The sequence below is a fragment of the Podarcis cretensis genome (genome assembly GCF_951804945.1).
Source record: "Podarcis cretensis genome assembly, chromosome: 5".
In the NCBI taxonomy this organism is placed as follows: domain Eukaryota; kingdom Metazoa; phylum Chordata; class Lepidosauria; order Squamata; family Lacertidae; genus Podarcis; species Podarcis cretensis.
Genome location: NC_137174.1, coordinates 52184920 through 52210200, shown reverse-complemented (window position 1 = coordinate 52210200; position 25281 = coordinate 52184920). Strand labels below are relative to the sequence as shown.

Below are 25281 nucleotides of genomic sequence, written 5' to 3'. Positions count from 1 at the left end.
CTGGACCTAAGAAGAATCTGATATTGAACAGCAGATCCATTTGGTCTCTCCCATGTGTAATTGCAACTTCATTGCAACAAGAGGAGGGTTCTATCCCTCCACAGAGGTACTATCACAGCTTATTTTGCTAACTTTCAGATATTTTGTTTCTTAATTAGTTGGGTTTCTGTTCTTAGACTGTGCTTACTTCTCTGACACTTCAACACCCCCCGCCCCCGCAAACCCAAATATTTTTGGAAATTTTAGTTGCAGAACGTTAACTAGATGATTGCTCTTTGCAATGCTTTCAGATCAGTTCTGCTGAGAAACTATTTTTTGAAGAAACTTGGTAGGTACATGCATTGCTTATAGGAAAGAAGTAAGGAAAAAAATACTAGGCATTATACTGTTGTGCTTCCTCAACCCCCCCCCCCCCTTATGTTGCTTCCCTCTGCCTCCTGTTTTTGGGATATCCAAGAAAAGGAAAGCCTCAGTTTAAAAGCTGCCCATCCTATTTGCTGCACTTTATAAGTTATTGTTGCTAAATGATTGGGAACTGTCCATCACCAGCCAGAGAACTTGCAGTTTACTTAAGAAATTGCACGTGGGACAAAAGCAGCCGCTGGAGTGTGGTGGCCGCTGTGAATAGAGGGAGGGAAGGCAATTAGTTGCCGTGTTGTTGGAGCTTTTTACTTGTCAAACTGGAGCCTCATTGCTTTTGTTATTGCCATGTAAAGGGAAATTGCAGGGTTTTGTTTTGGTATTAAGGGCCTTAACGGTTGCTGGCTGACACTTTACGTGCAAAGGCCAGATAAGTGCGGAAAAGGATGGTGGTAAGAAAAGCAAACAGAAGAACTTTCTGTCTCCGTTGATTACATTCTGGCGAGTGTCTCCAGATTCTTAAGGTTTTGTCTCCACTTCTGAATTGCAGATCAGTCTGTACACCTGTAAAGTAATAATAGCAACGATAGTAATTAATACAGCAGGAGAACATTTCAGTGACTTCTGTAGTGATTAGCGCAGCATAAGTTTTGAAACTGTCTTAAAAATCATTGTGTAGGTTATATTACTATATATAAAGGTATGAGGGTTTATGACAGGTCTTCTTCACATCTCCTCCAGATGGGTATAAATTCTTTGTGGGTTTTGGACATTTCAGAAACTTTTTTGCTATGATAAAATTAACTTGCACACTGAACTACTAATCATACTGAACCACAGATAGTTTTACCTCTCCATCGTGCTTAACCATATTACTGGCACTTTCTTGTCAGGTAGTTTGAGAGGTAGCCACTATAGGTTTGACCGCATTCCCCCATAAAAACTAGAGCTGCCTTTGCGATTTTTGTTTCTTAAGTCAATACCTGTCACAAAGAATGGATAACTTATGAATGTAGATGAAAAAAGACACAATTTTTCAGTTCGCGGAGGAATCTGGTCTCTCTTTTAAGCTCGTGCTTACAGAAACTAAAATAAGCTTGCTGTAGCAAAATACCTTAGACAGCAAGACTGTAGTAAACTTGATGAGCATTTCTTATACTGTTTTCATGTGAACCAACCTGTTTAAACCAAAACCCAAAAAATTTAATATTGGTAAAAGTTGGGGGAGAAAGAGAGTGATTACTAATGTGTCAAATTGATAACAAAATGTGTCAAAACTGCTTCCTGCAGGTCTCTCCTGAAGAAATTTGTTTGGTGGGATCTGACAGTGACTGCTTGTTACACTTAGGTGCTCCTGCTCCCTCATGGCTATCCGTTGTTGTCTCACTACACATAGCATTACCTGTAACTATTTGAATCGTAGTAGCGTTGTCATTTATTTCCAAGGTAACTGATTCTTTGGCTATCCTTAGCAAGCAAACGGAGGGGCGGTTGGGGGTGTGTGTGTTTGACAGTAAGAGAATTTGTGTATTAAAAAACTGAAGTGATTATTTCAAGTTTTGAAATCCGCAACAGAGACAATCTTAGAAAATAAGACACCTTCTCTCACAGCCGACATCCGATGTCACAATGGATGCGGAGCATTCAGGGAACGCCAGGCCTCAAATCTGGAAACATCTTGATCTTTTAGGACTGTACTTTAAGTGAAAAAACGCAGGCGGGGGATGGGAGGGAGACAGAAAGTGAAAAGCTGCAAGGGAAATAATACAAAGCTAGTACAATTGGCATCTAGACAGTGAAGGGGGGAAAAAGTTTATGAGATTAAGAGTGGGAAAGACAAAGCCGTTATGTACCCGAGGGATGCAATTTTAGTGGGAATGGAAGATCTGAGTGGTAAAGGAGGAGCACTCGCCTCTGGGTTCTCTCTGTTTCAGCAGTTTGGCTGTTGGCATCTCAATTTGAATTGCTGGGTGAGTAGCATTTGTGTTTAAGTCTGTGTGTGTGTGTGTGTGTGTGTGTGTGAGAGAGAGAGAGAGAGCGCATCTTGACCATTGAACTAGTTGTGTGACTTGTTTTTATTCGTGTCTGTGGAAGCATTTTTTAAAAGGAAGATAGAACAGTCAATTCAAGCTGTGACCTTTGTTCAATACTTAAAAAAAATACAGTGCGAGTCAGTTTAGGGGAGGGGGTAGAATGACTTGTCAGTGACAGTTCTTAACATACTGTAATAGTTACAAAACAACACAAAGCATGCATGTCCTTTTCATCACATGCAAAGGCATGGAACAATTAAAAAATAATTGTTGGAGGGGATTTTTCTTTTGCCTTTTCTTCTTCTTGGAGAGCAGTTCTCTTTTTCGTTGCGGAGTGTTGTCATAGGGAAGAGGCCATTTCATAATATACAGCTGGTTGTATTTATTGAGCTAAAGCTGTTGAGTGGAGCTTGCCAACAAAAGCAAGTGTGTATGCGTGCATGTATTTTTTTGTATATGTACTGTGATAGGTGTATGTAGCATAACAAAACATTCCCTTTTTATTTATTTGTTATGTTTGCTTCAGAATTTTATTTGATTGTGCAGGTATTTCATCTCTTAGTTATTCTCTGCTTTGGAAGCCAAGCCTTATTTCTGCTTGACAGACATAAGTATTTACATTAGTAAAGTAAGTTCTGCTGATTTTAAGTGCCTGATTTCCACAGTGAATTTTTTTTTTAAAAAAGATAATGTAGTATTTAAATTTTCTACAGTCTTAACCTTACATATTATTTGTTTAAATGTCCCACCCACCTTCACCCAAGGTGTTAATCTGAGTATATTTGTTAAACATGTGCTCTTTCGAATGGTTCTGGGTTCCATGTGGAAATAAATTGGATTCAGTGAGGATAATGTTCATTTACTCTATTAGGAACATAGAAGAGACAACAGGTTGTTATAGTAATTATTTGCATTGCAAAGATATCCAGAAGATGTTAATTGAAAAGATACATATACTTCAGTGCTTGTGACAAGAAAAATGCATTCGGGGGGTTTTCAGGACGCATCTAAGGGGATGCAGAACATACCTTGCTTGCTATGCTGCAGTTACCAAGCTCTGTCTCATTGAGGTTTAGGCCTCGTTATGGATAGCCTTCCCTATCTAATGTCTTCAAAAAATGGTTGAAATGCTATTATATATCATTTTTATCTTTCAGTTTTCAGTGATCCTCTCGTGTGTGTGTGTCTGTCTGTGTGTTTAAATATTTTGTGAACGAAAAGATTCTCAAAGACGAAAGTTTGGCTTAACGTCTCTCTGTGTCTTTATAGTTGTGGATATTAAACTGTTACATAACGCACATAAGTTAATAAAAATGATCTTTTATAGACTATGTAATAATGAAATGCATATTTATATAGGATATTGGAGAATTTATAATATTGAATTTTATTTTTTAAATGCTGTCTTACTGTTGCAATAAAAACTACATACATATGAATTGCAGTTAATCTAGTTTTCTCTCATTTCACTCTCCCCTTTATCCAAACCATCTCTTCATCCTCAAATACATGTAGACTTTGGTTCTGAATAGCTTTTCTACTGTATATAAATATCATGTTTTCCCCTGCCTGGGCCATGTGTGTGTTGTTTTGTTTTGTCTGCACATAATAGAGACCTGCATAAACAAGTGCATGAGTTGGCACACCACAGTTTTCCCCTCCTGTGTTCTGGAAATCAAAAACTAAAGCGTTTAGATAATTTTTAACTTGATAGTGATTCATATGGAAGAGGAAGCCAATCTTTCCTCTAAATACATTTGGAACAAAACAGCAGACCTCATTCTATCTTTACATTATTCCTGAATTCCAAAGCACAGTTATATGCTTTTTTTGCGTGTGTGTATTGTTATTTGTTTTGTGATTGGTTTCATTTGTTTCTCTGTTTTAGAAGAGGTTGATGCATGTACTTCCGAGCATCACTTTGGAGAAAAATCATGTCACTGGGCTCTTGATCTTTATCCGTATTATATCTCAGTGTATAACAACCTAAAACAAATTATGTAGATGAGTTTAAATATAACATAGAATGAAATTAGTGCTTGTTCCAAAGTTTCCATCAAGAACTAGGCAGGTGGGGAGGGGGCAGATTGTGATGGCTGTCCGTTTTTCCATCACAACTTCTTGTATTAGGCATACACCTGTGGGTTTCAATCTTTAATCCTTTTATAATGCTGGTAAAACTAACCTGGAATTACGCAGGCCACAATTTTTAAATGGCTAGTTATTTAACAGGCTGCTAAATTGTTTCAAGTAATAAAAAACTAAGCATTGTTGTCACTACATAAAGAAATTAGCATGAATTAGGAAAAAACCATGTTTAATGTATTAACTTGTAGGTTTTTTGGCAGAACTTTTAAAAGCTAACACTGACTGACATGATATTGATTGTTCCCAAAATCTTCTTGCCGGAGTATTTAGATCTCACCCCAAAATAAAATAAAATAAAATAAAATAAAACCTCCCTGTAAAAGAATATTTCATGTATATTATCACATTTATTACCTGTACATTCTGGGCTATGTCACATGCTATTATGAAACACGGTTGGTTTTCTGTCCATCAAAAGTAGCATTAAAATAACAGCAATCTTTTTTTTAAAAAAATGCATTTGTTTTAATCTTATTGTTTGAGGTACTATGTATAGTTTTCTTTCTCCTAAGCAAGTGGTAAAATCCTAATGATTTCAGTTACAGACCGATCCTAGCCATGTTTACTTGGAAGCAAGTCGCCCTGAGTTTGTTGGAACTTGTTTCCTGGTAGGTATTCTTAGGATTGTATCCTTAATGTGTCTTTGTTATTAAATTACGTGGGTATGTCTTGCAATCTTTCTATAAGAAAGAGTGTATAAAAGTGTCATGTAGAAGTGAGACAGGGGACATGGGATATCAGTGAACATTGCCCCCATACTTTGTTTAAATTAGCTGTCCCATATTTTAGAGCAAGAAGCCAGCATTGTTTTATTTAAACAATTTACTGAATTACGGGGACTGGAAGGTAGGCCCTTATTGATAGGAGCAGTCCTCTAACCAGGAAATAGCTGCTAAGAGAAAAACAGAAGGGAAGTAGAAATATGCTGTGCCTACGCCACTCCTTGAGAGTGTGTGTGTGTGTGTGTGTGTGTGGTTTGCTTTTTGTCAGACTCAAGCTAGGGGAGTATTGTCTCAGCACATGGTTGTCAGCGCTTCTGTTGTCATTTGTGTGAAGGAAGAAAATGAGCCCTTTTTTAGTGTAGGGAGCCATGGTTATCAATGGAGGCCTTGTCTTCAGTTACAATAGGGAGCGAGCACAGGGCAAGACCTTAGGTAGAAATGAGCTACACTAAACTTTGAAAGGGTTCAGAGTACTGTATCAACAATAATAGGCTAAGGAGAAGTAGATTTCTGAAGAAAATGCTTAGTCAGGTGTGAAAGCATTCTTTATTTCAATAAAGTGCATGTTGCGTAGATAAACAGAATGGTCTCATTCCGCACAATAACATGTCCAGCACTTGGAAGGGGGAAAGATGAAGAGTTTGTTTGTATTCATTGTCTTTTAAATGTGTCAGAATTCTCTAAAATGTGATGTTTTTGTTTTCTTATTCTGTTGTATTTGTTTATTTAGGTAATTTATATACTGCTCCATGTTTCAAAAGGTTTACAATCTTATTTTGTTCGAATTAATAATGCACATTAAAGACACACATTTCTGTTGTAAATATGGCATTAGGTACCAATTATGACTGCAAGGACCAACCAGGTTATAGGAGACAGGTTGGTAAAAATAAAATTTAGAAATAGCGCAAAACTCGGGCGCTTCTCCTGTGAAATTAGTTACTTATGGTGTGCCAAAACAAGAGAGAAATCCATGTTCAGTGTGGCTGATGTTGTAGAATAATAAACTGGCTACAGGCACGTTGCTTTTTCTAGATTTGTAAAGTCCAGAAACTTCTAAAGAAAGCTTTAAAATGTTCATTGGTTAGTGAAGATAAATGAGATTAAATTTATGCATTTCAGTCTTGAGAATAAAAATTAGTGAATCTTTCTAGTCGTAAGCGTGTTACCTCATAATAATATTTTACCGACTGCCATAAGTATGGTGCAGAGTTTTAATAAGAGCATCTGGAAAGAGTATAGAATACCAGTTGTTAAATGTAAATGTGTTGTGAATGGCACAATTTGCTGGTGCACAGAGCTGTCCTTGGAAGGGCTTAGTAATCCAAGATGACTGTGCTTTAATGCAATCTCTCAAAGATTAACAGAAAAGGCCTACAAAACTACTTCTCTTTTGCTTTAGTGTATTAGGCTTTTAAAGGCAGTTTTAAGTTACAAGTCCAGTTTTTATTGTGTAGAAAAATAAAGCACTAAGGGAATATTGATGGGGAGGGAAAGGCAGGTAGAGCTATAGTTCCATTTGTTTTCAATATGTGGTGGTGATTCATAGGTTTAGAGGTGAGTTGCGAGATTCCATTTCTTTTAGAATATGAATCCTAGAGGAAGAATTAGAGCCATAGAGGTCTGGGGCAAAGTGCCTATTCAATATTAAATTTACCACAATCCAAAATGTGAACAGTGTAGACAGGAGGATGCTAACAGAACATGCTGTGCAAGCTAACAGAAGTTTATGCTTTAAGTATGCTTGGAAGGTGAGCGGTTCTTTCCCAGGGTTGTGACCTTCATGAACTATGGCATGGATCTGATTTGTTCCTATTGAAAGCTTTCTGTACCCTTGAGCATTTGGCATATAAGAAGGTAGTGCATTGGGCTGTATATGTAATTATTGCTGTTGTGTGCAATTACCTTTAATTTTACTAGCAGTATCCCTGCGTGTGTAATGCACTGGTTTTTCTCCACCTCATGCATTGAGGGAAATGTATAGGAATTTACTCACAACACAGCTGTTCTTTCAACCACAGTTCAGCTTACATTTCTAATGGGAAACTCAGCTCTATGGTTTATGTTATCTTTGTTTATACATGTGCTAAACCATCCCTAATTCCTGTTTGGTAACTTCATTGTTGATTCCATGAGTGCAATTTAATTTGCTTTGCTTCAGGCATAGGCAATCAAGGGGGGGAAACAAACTTTTCCTGTTGTTTGTATTTTGATTTGCCTTTTCAGTCCAGAACATTAATTAGCAAGTTTAAAACAAAAGGAGTGCCTTACTTCCTTATTCTCTCATTTTATATTTACGTTTGCATTTATTCTAAATTCCGTCTACTAGGATAACTAACTTAAAAAATAAGAACTGCTGTGATAGCCATTAATGGCATAAAAAAGAGATGCTGTTTCCAAAGAACTTCAATTTTCTCAGAATAGCTATTAGCTTTTATTATAAAATAAGCATGAACAAAGTAAGAGGAAAATATACTCCAGAGGACAATCACATACAGTATCTGGAAGACGGGATGGGCTAAGATGATCTAATAGTGCTTTTTATCTAATTTCTGTGACTTACCTTTTATAGCCATTGGATAGTGCTAGAGACTGCTCTTTTTAGTCAGGCAAACCCCCTGTATACTTCAAAGAGAGAAGCAAATGCAGGATTAATCTTCTTCTCATCACTCACATTGCTAATAGTCTCCCCCTGTGCCTCTACTCCCCCCCCCCCAGCGAAAGCTTATTTAATATAATTCCATAATCCTACTTTTAAAGCCAACCTTGTGTGTTACACAACCAGAAGTGCTTCCAGAATTGTTTGTACCTTCCTCTTGCAAATTATTGGATATCTTTAAACCGAGCATAGCTTTCCTCTCCCAATGCTTCCTTCTTCAGTGATTGTCTTCACCTTACTCTTCTATCCGCAACAAAACTAAATTGTGGCCGCCAAACAAAGGGAGAGCTTCATTTCTATAGAAATATGCATATATAGATAGATCGACATAGATTAGTTTTAACCATGTGTGGTCAGCACTATGTATCAGCCCACTTACTGGTGGTGCGTTTCCCTCTTAACTGTGGAAACAGCTCCAGACCCTAGTTTTGAACCGAGTGTTGGTAGGAGAAACTGGAGTGGAAGAGACTACAGATTCATGACTCCCAGTCTTCTGTTGTGTGACCTGCTTTTTTAAACTGCTGCTTTTAACTGCTGTTGGGTTTGTTTGTTAGTGCATTTTGTTTTTAGGTTGCTTTTTAAATCTTATTTTGTACTGTGTCAGTTTTGTGTAAACTGCCTTCTGTACAAATTTGCAAATTCAACCACCACCACCACCATGCCGTTGTTCTGCTTCACTTCTGCTTTAAAACCAACAGCGTGCCGAACGCTTATTCAGAGATCTGATCACTGGTATCAGACCTGGTGGACAAAGCAGGAAAGGAAGGCTTGACAGTATGTGAAGGGCAAATGAGTGTTTGATGTGACAAGGGAGTAACCTACAGAACCTTCAGGAATAAACTCCCCTAATAACCAGTTGAGGCTGTTCCAGGCATTGAACGTGGCATGGCAGGACTCAGAATAGCAGGAGTGAAATAGGAAAACAAAGGCTTCCCTCCTTCACAAAGCAGTTATTACAAGTCTGATGATAACTCAGAAGACCTGCTATGAAGGTGCCTCAGACTTGAATTCTAGCATAAATTTCTTGATGTGGTGAAGAAAAGTCAGCATCGCTCATGCTAAACATTTATAGGAAGAGTGAGGATTGGAGCTAAGTGCTCACTCATAAGAACATTAGCTTCTGGGTAACTATTTGAATAAAAGAGATTTTCCCAGGTAAAGATTTACCAAATTATTCTCTAAACTCTTTCTTTGGGAATTGTACATTCTCTCCTCATGGCTGGGAGGGACAGGCAGTATTGCAGACTTGACCTCCTGCCACTGGTGTTACTGCCACTTAGAGGGGCGAGGTGGGGGTGCTCTGGTGGGAGGGTTCCACTGGTGCTCTGTCACCATCCCAAACTCACTGCTGCCATGCCCTGCTCCTGCCCTGGCCTGGTAAGTTCAGTGACACCAGTATCAGGATGCCAGGTCCACAGGCTGCCCTCCCCATCAGCTGCTCTTGCGTTTTACCATGTCGTATGTAACATTTCATGAACTTTGGAACACTGGAAGCTGGCATTATAATTTTACTTCTGTATCCGAGCAGTTCTAATGCCAAAGCAGGCATGTAGACCATGGATGCTGTTAAGGCAGTGCATGTTATTAATAAAATGTGTCAATCATTCCCAAAGTTTTCATAGGTTTGTCACATCTGGCTTAGTATGTTGTGGTCCAAACTATACACACAAAGTGAAAAGATGTTCCATGTCATATATTTTGGCTGGTCGTACCAGATTATATGCCATGGCTTCTCATGGAAGCCATGGAGGTGTGATCAGTGAACTGGACTCTGCAGTACAGTACATGGAATCTGAGAATTCTACATAGAATCCATGTGATTCATTTGACTGATGGTTCATTGAGGAGTTTAAAAGCTACATGACTGAGTACACTCTGACATACTTACACTGTAAAAACTGCAAGCATGCAATTTGTCTGAAAACAGAGGGAAAGGAAGTGTGGAAGCAATGTGTGTGTGTGTGTGTGTGTGTGTGTGTGTGTGTGTGGCAACAAAGCTAGTTGAAGAGATAGAATGAATCCCAAAGGATTTTCTTCTCTAGTGTGACTTTCCTCTAACATTTTGGTGTGTGCATTCTTTTTAATTAGGTCACAGTTTACAGTTTGCAGATATAAAAATGCAAGATGCATTCACGGAAGGATGAAAGATACTAAAATGCTTGACTGCATCACCCATTTAGAACAATTCCACACAGAACAAGATGGGCGAACCACCACACCTTGTAGTCTGTTAGAAACCCTTCTACACATACCTACCCATTTGCTTCGTTCAAATACCACTTTTTAGACATTCATTTGTGCTTCTGAAATAGCTTGCGAAATAAAAGCCTTATAATAATAAAATTCTTCTAAAAACGAGTTAGCATAAAACAACAAATAAGAACAATAGGCAGTAAATGCACGGTCCTTGTTGAATTATTCTTCATAAAATAGTGAGTTAAGTTGTGTTTATTCCCATTGTACAGGTGGGAAAATCAGGCCAAGAAAGCATGACTTTCCCATGAATGCATGGTGTGTTCCTCTGAATGTTTACTGAGAAGCAAGTCTCCCTGTGGTCATTGGAACTCAGTCCCTACTAAGTGTGCCTAGGATTGCAGCTTTCCAGATAGATTCTTTGTTTTCAGTAGTAACTCCTGTAGCATTAAGCAGACCTCACTCACTCCATAGCTGTGCTGAAGTTTTAACTTAATTTTAACCCGTTCAAAGTTTTTGTTAATCTTACTGCAAAAACAAACAGGAATGATACAGTATTTTGAAAAGTGCTTTGAACAGATCAACAAAACACATACGTATTGTTTTTTAATGAACACATTCTAGGTTTCATGGTCTCCATTGAAAACATCCACCCCCTTTTGACAATGGATGTTGCTAATCTAGTCTGAGGATAATAGCAAAGACTGGCAGGTGCTGGACTGAGGTGGCGCTCGAGAGCACCACTGCACTGTCCCTCGGTCTTTTAATGTAATTCCTTTTACTTGATGTTAATGCAAATTGTTCCTTACTTAAAGTAATAAAAGAAAATGAAGACACATTTGAAAATGAAAGTTGACTCTAATCCATTTGTCATCTAATACTAGCCTCTTTATCTTTGCTGCTACCTAATCTGGTTAAATGTCCCTGTTGTAGGATTTTATTGTAAATCCTCTATAGGGAATAAGTCTCTCTCTCTCTCTCTCTCTCTCTCTCTCTCTCTCTCTCTCTGTGTGTGTGTGTGTGAGAGAGAGAGAGAGAGAGAGAGAGAGAGAGAGAGAATTGGATTACTCACAGTGAAATGGTTCTTTGCTTTGCTTGTTTCATCTTAATTTTTCCTTGGTGATCTTGTGAACACAGTATCATACAGACTGTATCACTTTAAAAAATATATATTGTTGCATTCTGTTTGTGTTATTTTTAAAAATAAATAATAGCTTTACATTGTCTTGGAATCATAAGAGAAAAAAATGTGCCCTCATGTCTTTAAGCATCTGTTTATAACCATGCCATTTTTCTCCCTAAAACTTAGTGTACTTACATTCATTGTTAAGAAGCTGTTTATTAGTGTACTTCGAACTGAACATTGCCGCACAGTTTTATACATAGCTATTCAAAAGTAAGCTCCACTGAATTCAAAGGGTCTTACCCTCAAGAAAATGTGTAGAGGATTGTAGTCTCAATCTCTTTTACTACAGAGCAGTGACCAGTTGTTCTTTTCTATTTAATGGTCTAAATACTGCAAAACAATTTGTCCCGTTCTCCGGTTCATATGGAAAGAGTTTTAAACAAAGCAAAACAGAAGTTGGTCCTTCTGATGAAAGAAAAGGATGTAAATAGTTTCTCCGTAAGGAAATAATAGAACTGCCTGTTCTCAAAAGCCATGAAGGGAAAATTGGGGGTGAAATTTGATTTGCCAGGCCTCCACCTTGTAAAGATTTGCCCTTTATTTTAGAACACACAGGGTCCAATGGGAATGGCAACTTATTACAGGGTGTAGCAGATGCACAATTGGCTCTGGCTTCTGCATGCCCACTAATATAACTTTTGAACTGCCGACACATGGGTCTCACTTTTGGCTAGATCTGTGTGTCCTGGAATGAACTCTGCAGCATGCACACATCTGACTGTGGGTGAGAGCGGTGTCTCAGCAGTTTGAACGTTGCATTATTAGCAGGTACATATTGGTGAAAGTGATCCTTTTAACTCCTATACCCGATAACAATCAACAATCAATTGCTCCATTAGGCTTCCTTATTTCAGGATGCTAAAGCTCCTTACAAGACCACAATGCATCCTGCCTTTGTCTAAGCACAGTAAAACAAACAAACACAATATACTACTTTCTGTGCCATAAGGGCAGCCCCCCCTCCCAATTGGTGGGTGGCCTGTCTGTAGGTCCCGAAAACCATACAGATGGGTTACAAGGTCACCAGGAATGGGTGCTGGGACAATACAGTGCATGGGATTAAAGAAGTTTCATTTTACAGGTCAGGCTTTTGCAAGCCAAAGGGTGGTCCTTAATAACAATGAGCTTATCTTGACCAACATCTTTAGCAAACAGTTTGAGAACCAGATCATTAGGAAAAGCAGGAACTAATAAGCTTGTGTGAAAATGGGGAGGGGGGGACTGAGGCTATTTTGATGACACTCTTACTGTGTACAAATGTCTTACTGGCTAGTTTTATAGCAGAGTATGTGTGTGTTTCTAAACTGCTTTCTTAATGTTTGCGCTATGTAGCTTTCTTAACACAGCATTTTCCTCACACTCTCCATTTTCTTTTTTCACAGTCTAACAAAGTCCCAGTTGTGCAGCACCCACACCATGTACATCCTCTCACGCCGCTTATTACGTACAGCAATGAGCACTTCACACCAGGGAATCCTCCTCCACACTTACAAGCCGACGTAGATCCGAAAACAGGTAGGGTGAACAATGTTTGATGAGGAGCTAGGCTTTGGGGGGAGGAAGCTTCCTGAAATATCATAGAGTTAGATCATTTTGGGGGTGGGGGGGGACACACACAATATTCACTTAGGAGTAAGTATATTAAAGCTAACAGTCTGCAGATTACCCAAAAATAAATAAAATGAACATATTGACTGTGTAATTGATCTCAGGATGCTGTCTCCTGTCATTTAGGCCCTCAATCGCATTTTAATAACAACAGTGTGTTCAATTTCTAACATCTATGCATATGATGGAATACACTGATCAAAATCTAGAAACTGAAATAACAAGTTGTCCCTATTGTTAAATTCTAATAGACAGTGCAGCAGTCTGTAATGCTATACATGCATTCACTGTTCCAAATAACTGATGTTGGAGGTGCTATTTTAGATGCATGATAAAGAGCATTTCCTAGAAAGAGGATAAATGGAGATTGTCCTGCTTTTTGAATAGTTTATTTGATCTTAATTTCAGAGTCATTTCCTACTACTTTTTATATTACAGTATTTAAAGGTTCTATAATACTTTTTTAGCTCTTTTCCTGGATAAAATCAGTTTTTTTACCTTAGCTTTTAACAATTCTGTTTTTTAAAAATGAAATCTAAATCCTATGTGTAGTTATAAAACCACATTCTTGAGACCATTCTGTTGACTTCATCAAGATTATTACAGAGTTATGTATGTGGCTTACTGATTTTAGCCAATGAATAAAATGCATAATCATGTTAAATGATCTTTTTGGCTGCCAGTGTCACAGGATCGAATGCTCTCTTGTAATTTTTAATCCCACTGCTACATTCTGAAAATTTTACTCCAGTCCAAAGTGATTATTGTGGACACATGGCACTCTCTAAACCCTGCTTAGATTTATTAGTGTTAAAGACTAGATTTTAGTTATTTTGTTAACTAAAAATATATATCTTGTTAGCCTGTTGCCCTAGAGGATGTAATAGTGTCAGTCTTTGTTCTGTAGACTGCATAGAGTCCTCAGAGGGCATTTTTTTCAGTTAGTCCAAATCCTTGCAAGTTAATTAAAAAGTAAATTTGAAACTGTGAATACGTGTTAGAGCTTGTCAAAGAATTGCTGTAGTTGTGATTAACATATTTAGATAATGCATCCAAACTCAGTCTATGAATGAATGAATCAATGTTTCTTTTATTCCCATATGCTACAATTGGGCTTCCTTTGGATTGTGTTTAATGCTAATATTGCATAGGTTTAAAAGGATCTCCATCCTGCCGTCTCTGTATTGCAAGTGCATGGCAGCATAGTCTGACACCCATTTAAATAATGGTAGTACAGGGAATGGTTTCTAAATGGTTATCGTAAAACATATGATTAACGTCCATAGACTGTTTACTTTTCTTCTGCGAACATTCTTTCAAGTGTGCAAACAGCTCACTGTATGGTTAAAGCCCAGTTAATCTGTTTGGATTTTGTAATGGAGAAAAAGCTGTGTCTGCCCGAAAATGTCACACAGGAAGATTTAATTTAGAGATTAAAAGCTCCCTGAGTGTCTTTTAAAAAAATCGTTTTTTAGCTGTGAATACAGTGCCTCTTCATTTTAATGCTTCTGTTCTTAATTCTACATTTGCTATATTTTGAAGAGCTGGGTTCTCTTGAGGTATCCAACCATGTAACTTTTACTCACCTGAGAAAGTTTGAACATGCAAGCACTGCAAATTATGATCTATTTATTCCTGGGCAGTCTTGCAGAACTCTTGGGATAGTTCCAAACAAAGTGTTTCAAGGATCTTATCCTTTACACTCATTTTATCTGAAAAGATAGATGTTTATGCACATATTATCATCAAGAGTCAGGACTTGCTGAAGCTCCCTCTTGAGTTTACACTCAGTGTGAAATTTGAGTTTGTTTATGGCTGGGAGGCATTTGAAACTGGTTCTTCTGCATCCACACCAAAACAATCCAAACCACTCATGATTTGGACAGTTATCACATATAGCTGTATATATTACAACCAGTGCTTTTTTCCTAAAAAAATAATAATGTTTAGGGGTACTCTCATTTTCCTACTCATATTGAAATACTGCCAATGAAGCCAAGCTTAGATTCACAAAATGTTTAGGGGTATGTGTCCCCCCGGAAAAAAGCACTGATTACAACTATCACTTGGGTAGAGACACAGATGGCTAAAAGGGCTTAAGAATCACTCACTTCCTAGCTTCTCTCTCACAATTCAATCCCCTACTTCCTTTGGCTATAACCATGGTTAAGGATTAGTGTGCACTGATTCTAACCAGGGCTAATACTAACTAGGGTTCCTTTCATGATAGCTTTAGTTTAGAACATAATCTTTAACTATACTTATGGCCATCAAGGGAGGATTTGCATGCATAAGTAGAGGGAGCATACAACCCTATGGACCACCACTGATCACTTAAATGAAATCAGAAGCACTGTGTATGCCCAAACCTTTGCAACTGAGGATGCCTTTTCTACATAGAATAATGTGGATTAATGTAACCTTTCATACATATTTCTCTTGTTATGTACAATACAATATGGTTACGTACTTGTGCTTGGAAAATGTAGTATTCTTTGATAATCCAAGGATTTGTTTCTAGATTTAGTATCTTTTCTTAGTCATTAATGAAGTTAAATTTGCCATTCTATTCTCTAAATGTATTTTGGAACAGTGAAAAACTTTACTGTTTTGTACAGAAACAGAATGTGATCCATAGGAAAAGAGTAATTAAAATAGCTAAGGGCTAATAATGTACATTAATTAAATGGATGACTACCCCCCCCCAACTCCTCAGATATAAGTTCATTGTTTTGTTTCATTTTCTCAGCACTCCATCCCTGCCCCCCGCCCCCAAACCTCCCTTTACCATCAAGGTTTTAATGTTTCATGTGGAAACACTAATCCAAATCAAAATTAGAACAAATGTGGCTTATATAAACTCGTAACAGGAACCTTCTGGAAACAGAAAGGCACTGCAGCCATATAAAATGGTTTATTTTAGAAAGTACCTTTTTGAGTGACCTGAAGGTGTCTGCACAAAAGAGGCGACACACATGATGGTACAAAATGAAAGCAAGGTGGGAGCCTCCATCCTTTTAAGACTTTGGGAGAACAAAGTCCTGCACGGTCTTTGACTGTGGGGAAGAAAACAGATCAAATGTCCTACTTCTCTAGCTGAGTCTCATTTGCTTACTGTACTAAGTAGGACGCTCTGGGGACGATAGGTGAAGGCAGCAGGCCATGTCTTGAGAATAGGAAGTAGAGTTATGAAAGGCAGAAAGTGTGGTACTCATGGTGTAGAAATTTGTATGACTTTCCTGCCTCCTTTTTCTTTTCTTTTTTAATCCCCCTTTTCCCCCTGCCCTGACCCACTTTCATGATGCTTCCTTTTCCTCTTCCCTAGGAATTCCACGGCCTCCGCACCCTCCAGATATATCTCCTTATTATCCACTATCACCGGGCACTGTAGGGCAAATCCCCCATCCGCTAGGATGGTTAGTACCACAGTAAGGAGTTCCATTTTTTTCATTTTATTTTTTATTTTTCATTTTTGTACATATGTGGGGGCGGGGGAGTGGGGGGGGGAAGGATAATTGTGCTTATTTGCTTTGCCTGAAATGCATACGTTGAGTTAAGCATGCTTGCCAGCTGCCAGTTTATGGCATGGGCAAATCAATAACTTTTGCTCAATAAAGATTAAATGAACTAAAGTGACGGGTCATTGCGTGTTAAATAAGAACAGAGCATGAGGGCATCATTTCATGTGTCCTGACATCGGAGGGTGACCCATGGATCATAAATGTCAAACATTTGTTCTGAAAGGGTGGGGTGAAAACGTTCTGGATAGTATAATTTGTAGGATTGCTGTTTCAGAAACATCCCTTGCTGATACCCTATTATTTTTATAGTGCACTACTGTTGCGCTTTGTGTAATTGCATTACATTTGCATTCCCCTTTAATTCTTGTTTCCAAGGTTTGGGATAATATTTTTCAATGGGCTGGAACATGGCTTAAAAATTGGGAGAGAGCTAAGTGAATGATAGGATCATAGAATTGTGGAGTTGGAAGGGACCATGAGGGTCATCTAGCCCCACCCGCTGCAATGCTGGAATCTTTTGCCCCACATGGGTCTCAAACCCACAATCCTGAGATAAAGAGTCTCAGGCTCTACTGGCTGCAGGAGGGAGCTCATGGGGAGAACCTAATTTCAAAATGTGTAATAACAACAAGAGGGAAGAAGAGTTCTAATGTGTAGGCAGTATTTTTGCAATGTCTAATGAATAGGTGCAGTAATGGTCTTACTAATCTGAAAATTAAAATTAAAAGAGGCAAAATCTTAAAACAATGCTTTAAAAAAATGTGTTGTGGCATGTAAATTTCCTCAAACATTTTGATTACCTGTCTTCTTCAGCGACAAGCAAATCTTGCGCAATCCTGTTCCACGGCACTAGTTGAAACAATTGATTGCAACGTGCTCTAAATTAATAGTTGTAATAAGCCACTGTAGTAAGATTGTGTGATTTACATGAGTCTGAATATGACAATTAGTCGAAATGCATTAGATGCAAAAAGTACATTGATGATTTTGAGTATTAACTTGAACCAGACTCTCTCTCTCTCTCTCTCTCTCTCTCTCTCTCTCTCTCTCTCTCTCTCATTTTCCCCCTGATTTGTGGTGTTGTCCCCTCCTTTCATTCTGTTTGGCTTTATTAATCTAATTTTAGCTTCAAATAAGTTCCTTTATTATGTAACCCATTTTAAGTAGCAGGTTCCCTATGTCCCTGCAACCTTTTGGTTTTGAAATGGGAGAAAGGTTGTTTGCACTGAAAAAATATCAGCCTAGTAAAGTACTATCACTATACTATTATACTGTAGTATATACAGCTCAAATATACTTCCAGAATTGGAAACTGTGGCCCTTTATGTGGCCACCTGGAAACAGTGGTTCCTTTTACAGGTGGTACACTATTCTATTCATTTTCCTGGTCCTATCGGCCTATTTCTTATTTTTATAGACAAAATGTGTGATCCCTAGGGGGGGAAAACTGCATTTTAAGAAAACACATCCTGATTATGCTTCAGAAAGTTCACACTTCAAAGGAAGAAAATAATAGCAGGAAAATAGAATCACTAGCCTCTTGTTCTCCCTGTGACAGTTATCCAAACAAACACCAATATACCTTTGGTTTCTATATTGTAGTAGGACTTTTACAATGTCTTGTCATTTGATGGGCTACCTACATATCTTCTGTATGCAGGAGTAGATTTTACAGAATTCATAATAAATAACTGTTTGGGTATTTCAAAGACATTTTAATGTACAACTATCATTCCCCCCCCCCCTTTTCTTCAGAGAGATAACTTTTCTTGTACCCCATGCAACTTTTTGAAGAGCCAAAGAGCATAAACATCAAATTCCTTTAAAAGATAGGACTGTCCACCTGGTATTTTTATTATTTTAACCATTTATGGGCTCTGCTCTGTATTAAGATGGTCTGTGAGTATATTTAGCAGAGTAACCTTTCAAGAAAAACTCACACCCCAAATAACAACTTACCCGTTCAGTGGATACATTTGAAAGACAGATGAAAAGGACCAGCCAACACAGACAAACCTCAATCAGAAAAAGTTGTGTAGCTTTCATGAGGATGCTGTTTTGCATGTTGCTGTATTTTTTAATTATTGTAATGAGGTATGATTGTCTATTGGTTACCCACAATACTTCTTGGGGACTCTCCCCCGGTAACTCTTGTCAACACTTGTTAATCTGACAAAAGGCTACAAATTAAGCTCTGTTAATTTAATGTTTTCTCACCGAGATCTAAATACCGAAAGAGGCCCAAAGCGCAACTGAAGTCCTTTGATTCACTGTACTTTATTTTGGTATAAATTTACATTCATTATTGTTTTCCTTTGGATGTGTAGCCCTCAATTAGTGTGATGGCTCCATTAAAGCAAGCAAGACTTCGCCTTTAATTATTACAACAAAACACCTAGTTTCAGCTTGGGGAGAGGGTCTCTATTGACATAAGCAGAGGTTATAAAATTTAATTAGCCATTCGTATCAGATTTATGGCATTCAAATTGTTCTGTGTTTCTTTCCTTTGATCCGTGCTGTACAATCCCCAAGATTTTTGTTCTGATCAAATGAGAATAAAGCTTACTGTGCAGAGAGAGAGAGAGAGAGAGAGAGAGAGAGAGAGAGAAATTTAAAATGCCAAAAATACATACCCCTGGTTTTTTACTCATTCTTTCCCCCTCCTCCCATCTTTCTAGGCAAGGTCAACCAGTCTATCCAATCACAACAGGGGGATTCCGACATCCCTACCCAACCGCTCTGACTGTCAATGCTTCCATGTCAAGGTGAGTTCAAAGTACTCAGGTCCAGAAGTAGGGGCATCTGCTACTTCTGTTTATCACTCTCTGTAGGGCAGTGACGTTTGCTAAAAAAATGCCTTGATTTAGTTATGCAATGATCTTTGTTTTAGTTTGGGGCGGGTGTGGGGAACCCTCACATCGTTCCCAGTGACAAAGCCTTATCATATAAGTCCATTCTTGAAGATCAGTGCTTTTGAACTGCATTTATTTTAATTCTTAACTAACTAGAGGGAGGCATCATTGTAACCCTATGATATTGAGAAGCCTGGAGATTATGCTGTTGCAGGTTTTGCTTTCTCCATGGCTCTCATTTCAAGCAAGGTTTTCTATGAAGAACAGGGTCTGTCTGCTTTTATTATGCAAGCAGACTTAGAAGGAGGGGTGTTGCATTTTCTTCTCATTCCCAAGCTCAAATTATTTTTAGTTGACATAAAAAGACCCACCTGATCCTCTAAAGGGCTTAGAAGTATATATTTTCTCTCTCTCTGCCCCAACCTCCAATTAATTCCAGCTAATTTTCCAAGGGCTGCTAGTTTTATTTACAAACTGCTTGGCAGCACTATGTTTAAGTAATCACTAATTGCTCCTAATGATAGTTTTATTCTCTGTTCATCTGATTTTCAGTCTAGTTAATTAAATCGGTGGAGGTTTAGACTTTCCTGATGGGCTGAAACAGCTAATCCATTTTGATGATGGTACATAATTAAATTAGCATGCATTACATAGCAAGGTTCCACATTTCCCCCTCAACTCCCGCCCCCCTCCTGGACCTTTCCAATCCCTGCAGTTAATACGTGAAGGTTAGATTACAGAGGAGGAAGGGTTTGAGGAAGCAAAGGGCACAGAGAAGCTAAAGGAAACTTCATGGCTAGCAGATAACTCTTCTCTTAAACAGTCGCAGAACGAGGCAGCAAACCAATTCTGCACACACAAATATAATTAAAACCCAGATTCCCTAATGCTAACATTTCTGCTAATATTGCACATTTGTGAAAAAGACTGGCAAGCTGAGAAAGGGCAATAAAAATGAGTCTGAGTTCATCTTAATTATTATTAAGGCTGTTCTATTTATCTGTTTAGTTTTTTGCAAGGGGCAGGAATGAGAGAGAGAGAGAGAGAGAGAGAGAGAGAGAGATCAGTTCTATCCCTTAGATATGCCTTTATGAAAGGGATCTAGTTAAAAAGGGTATACAGCAAATTAAATACATTATTGTGGTAATGGGACGACAGAAGTACAAGTCTATTATACTTACAGCAGTTATAGGAATTGTATGCTCCTTGCCCTGTTCTAGCACATCCTTTGATATTCATTCTATTCAGCAGCAGGGCCAGGACTTCTCAGAATTAAGTGATGGGTCATTATACTTTAAACACCATGGAGAAGCCAAGATTGGCAATTAAACAGCACTTGCTGACACTCGCTTGTGCCACTCTGTGACCCCCTTTAGATTGAGATGTTGGAGCTCGGGGCCCTCAGCCTGCTAAATTGGTAGCAGGCACTTCTCCTGACGAGGGCTGGCTCTGAAATCTGCCGGCTTCAAAGGGAGCAAGATCATGTATAAACCATAATATGGGTGCACCGTGGCTCAAAAAAAGGAGGGAAAAAAGGGGGGGAGAGGCAGGAATAGATGAAATGTTACAAGTGCAAGGGGAAAATGAGGAAATAATGACAAATCTAATGCAACTCAAAGCAGAATTGTTGCACGAAAAAATGCATCCCACTGCTTGTGCATAAAATCAAGGCAGGCAGATGACATCCAGTTAACAGAAACATGTCAACAGTGAAGTAAAGTGAGAGTGAGTAAGAGAGAAGCCCCTGAGACAGCCAGGAACAAAAAATTAGTTGTCCTTAACAAGTTACGGCTCATCATTATATTCTGGCTTGGAGCCATAAAAGCAGACAGGGGTATATAATGAGCTGCTTAGAATTTTTTAGGGTGTTTATTGCAATTCATAGAATACTTGTCTGCGGAAAGGAATTTCTCAGTCAAAGAAGGGTGTGTGTCCTTTATACGTGATAGCACGCTATGCAAACAAACACGCAGAAAAAGGGGTAGCGTTTAAAAAATAATCCACATGTGCATGCACATGGCATGTGTGTGCACAATGAAACATGTTCTCTATGTTTAATGGACAAAACACATTAAAATGTACAATGTGTGCTTTTATTTCATATGTGAAAATTTCAACTTTAAGACCTACTGTGTGATGAATAGTGTGATTAAGCATTTTTGCTGACATGCAGTTTTTTACATTGCTAAATATGCTCTGTGTAATTGAACATGCACCACATTCATATGTTTATGCTTGTTCTCTTTTGACATGCATGAGTGCAGGACATGTGCCTTTTATAATCATGCCCCGTTGTATTGAATAGGTGGTTTGATTTAATATTTAATTTTATTTATTTATTTATTTAATTAATTAATTAATAATAATAATAATAATAATAATAATATAAAAAGATGATAGATTCCCCCCCTTCACACAGACACAGAATTAAGCACTAAAGTAGATTACTATCTTCTCTCTCACCCTCCCTGCCCCCCCTCTCTCTCACACTCACACATTACAGCTCTCTGTCAAATTCTGAAATTGGGCATCAACTCATATTTTACACCTCTCTACTCTTGGACGCGGGTGGTGCTGTGGGTTAAACCACAGAGTCTAGGACTTGCCGATCAGAAGGTCGGCAGTTCGAATCCCCAATTGCTCGGTCCCTGCTCCTGCCAACCTAGCAGTTCGAAAGCACGTCAAAGTGCAAGTAGATAAATAGGTACCGCTCCAGCGGGAAGGTAAACGGCGTTTCTGTGTGCTGCTCTGGTTCGCCAGAAGCGACCTAGTCATGCTGGCCACATGACCTGGAAGCTATATGCTGGCTCCCTCGGCCAATAAAGCGAGATGAGCGCCACAACCCCAGAGTCGGTCACGACTGGACCTAATGGTCAGGGGTCCCTTTACCTTTACCTTTACTGTTGAACATATAACTTTGCCCACTTCTTTTATGCCCTGCTACACCCCAAAGGCGTAGCAAACTTTTATGGCTTACATTGCAGGCATTTGGACTAGATGACCCTTGTGGTCTCTTTCGATTCTATGATTCTGTGACCACGTATTTTACAGCTGAACATAAAGTTTGAGTCTGGATAAGTACCTTTGTAGTTATAATCAGAAATCCCATGCAGTTGTTTTTTTTAAAAAAATACAAACAAATTTGAGGGTAGTATTCTATTATGTTTTATTCACAGTACACCCATTGAAATTAATAAGCATGGTCATTGATCTTAATAGGTCTACTCTGAGTAAAACTTAGTTGACTATCACTCTGAGCTTTTGTATGGTGGAGTCTGTTTTCTCAGATACCAGAAGTAGTATCTTCTTTACTGCTTGGTATTTCTTTTTTAAGTTCCCTGCTCTTTCTTTGGCATACCCTCAATTTTATTTACCTTCCGTCCCAACCTCCAGAAATTAAATGTTAGTTAAAGTAGAATAATAATGAGATTTCCATCCTGGTGTTCCTTAGGTTGTTTATTGTGTTGTTTTGTAACAAGGTTTATGATTGTATACAGTAGCTTTGCCGCAACCTTTTCCATGGCAAAGTGAAGAATATGACATACCTTAAAAATCTTCATTGGGGGAAAAATATGGTTCTCATATTATCTCTGTGATGCAGGAAGTTTCCCATTCTTTTCCCATGGGAAGAAACTCCTTCACACAAATTCTTCTCCATATGAAATTATGATAGACTGTTGTTGCTTCACTACATCAAAAAACAATGTACAAACTGGTGCTGAAAATGACATTTTGACAAGTCAACACAGCCCCTTTTGTAGTGTAGTACACCTGGTTTCTCACCTTGTCTTCTCTTCTTCTATCACAAAACCAAACCAAAGTTAGTACAATATCTACTTTCCTTGTCCCTGCCACAATTCTTAGTTCCGCCTCCATAGTCATTCTCAATAATGATTTGCAAACTTATCTTGGAAATGAAAACACCTCTCTGCTCCTGTTTATAAGCACTTCTGGCTGTTAAATAGAACTTCCCCTCCCTGTCCTTTCTCTGCATGGCCCCTAAATCTGCTCTGGAGGCTTGGGAGGGGGGGAACCCAGAACATATTTAGGGGACATGTGGGAAGGTTACATTGTTCTAGCAGAAACCCAAGCTTTCCCACCTAAGAAATTCTTTTGGGGAACAGAGGAACAGAATGGACATTGACCATTCCCATCTTCTCTGTGCCCCCTATATTATGTCACTCTGCTTTTCCCTTCCCATACAAGGAAAACAATCAGCTAAGGGCTAGAAGACCAACTGTATGCATATCCCAATTTGGGTGAAAACAGTTTCCATAATTAGAATGAGATAACAGCCTACCAATTTGAAGGCTAGGGTTGGTAATATTGAGGAGTGGCAAGTCTCTTTTCTTTCCCATTCTCATTGCTTCACCCCCTTCTAACCCCTTCTCATTTGATGCTACACCTGTCCCAAGTGCTGAATCCAACATGAATAAGGGAAGGAAGTGAGTTGGTGATGAGTATATCCATGCCAGGAATGAAAGGCTTTGAAGTGTTTAAGGCATCCATGCCCTGGGGTCACCAGGAGAGGCAAAGTGACACTACACTCTGGAGCCAGTGGAAGTCAGTGGGAGCCGTGTCTAGGGCAGGAGCCGGTATTATACCTCCACCTGATACCCAGACACTCCACACACTGGTCACAAGACGGAAACCTTCATACCTAGTCCTATTTAACTAAGTGGATGCCAATATGACACAACCCTACCAATATCTGTAAAGCTTTATTCCTTCCCAGGAACAGCTTGCGAGGTGGGATGGAGCCACTATACTAGCTTCCTGGCTGGTAGTTGAGTGTGTTGCTCCTGGGAGCAGCAGGAATGAGGTGGTGGGGAGGTTGGTGAAGGGCAACCAGCCAGGATCTTCAGATTGGCTCTGCTGCTGCATTTGCATCAAGCAGACGCCTTGCTCCTGCCTCTTCCAGTAAGCAATAGCGGCCCACCTGTTGGGAAGCTATCACAGGTGATCTGCTTGGCCTCACCTACTGAGCGGCTTCTGGCACTAGCATATGCCATTGTTGTTGTCTGTAGCTTGGTTATGCTAGATTAGAATATGGCAAAGAATGACAAAAAGATGAGAGGGACCTGTGCAATTTTGCATGTGGGTTGAGGTGAAGGACTCTACTTCTTCTCCCATCTCTCTTTGGTTCAGCACACACATACACACCCCTTCTAGAGTAGCGTTTTAGGATTGAAGGGAAATAGCCTAGTCAACTTTAATGTTGCTGCTACTTACTTGAGTACACTTGAACACCATTCATTAATCAGTGTATTGTTTTGCCACTAGAAAGCATATTTATTTATTCTTGTTTAGTGAAAGATGGCTATAGGAACATAGGCACAACACCAGTACATGATTCAATATTTATATGACTGTACATTTGGATCTTATCACTCACATCTCCCATTTTCCTTTCAAATGTTTCCTGTTTTCCCTCTTTAAGAAGTCCCTGCTTTTAAATCTCAAGTCAATTTCAAATTTGATTTCCTGTGCTATGGAGTTATAAGACAATGATTAAAAAAAAAACAAAAAACCCCAATTTTCTTACGCTCCATTTTAAGAGACTATAGCTAATAAGGTGAAGAATTGCATGTAAATCGAGGTACCACAAACACTTGCTATTTATAGCAATGAAATAAAGAGCCATTTTGTAATCCTCAGCCTGATTTGAGGTTCATATTAAAAGTTCAACTCCCCAGAGGCTGTTTCCCCATAATTTTATATGAGTAGGACCTGCACTTTACAATGAAGAAGGAGTGGTCAAATTTCTATTTTTTTTTTAACCATGAACTGAACTGAACTATTATTATTATTGTTGTTGTTGTTATTGTTACTATTATTATTATTTAAAAAGTTGTTATTTGTGTTCATGAAAGTAGAAGAGTTATGATGTTTAAAGTATCATTTATTGTTGTTGCCAGTATTCATATATACTTGTCTAGAGTTTGTTTGCTTTTTATATGCCTTTTATTATATGCGTGTACACACCCCTCCCCATTCAT

General features: G+C 38.6%; 1 protein-coding gene and 1 long non-coding RNA gene across 44 annotated transcripts in view; one reads left to right on the top strand and one right to left on the bottom strand.

The window, feature by feature from the left end:
* The window catches only part of TCF7L2 (transcription factor 7 like 2), a 212741-nt gene that overhangs the window by 163480 nt on the left and 23980 nt on the right, over positions 1-25281 (top strand). For 32 of the 43 annotated variants that reach the window (XM_079975983.1, XM_079976013.1, XM_079976012.1 and 29 more), the window contains 4 exons: positions 5081-5149; positions 12684-12816; positions 16235-16337; positions 19109-19195. In XM_079975983.1, the coding sequence (XP_079832109.1) occupies positions 5081-5149; positions 12684-12816; positions 16235-16337; positions 19109-19195 (392 nt within the window). Of the gene's footprint in view, positions 1-2084; positions 2331-5080; positions 5150-12683; positions 12817-16234; positions 16338-19108; positions 19196-25281 lie in introns of those variants that run through there. The other 11 variants (XM_079975974.1, XM_079975979.1, XM_079975977.1 and 8 more) reach the window with 3 other exon arrangements.
* Positions 116-2309, bottom strand: LOC307216124. The gene is made up of 3 exons (XR_013838920.1): positions 2214-2309; positions 1763-2110; positions 116-924 (listed from the first exon to the last, which is right to left on the bottom strand). It is a non-coding gene; the product is annotated as an uncharacterized lncRNA (long non-coding RNA).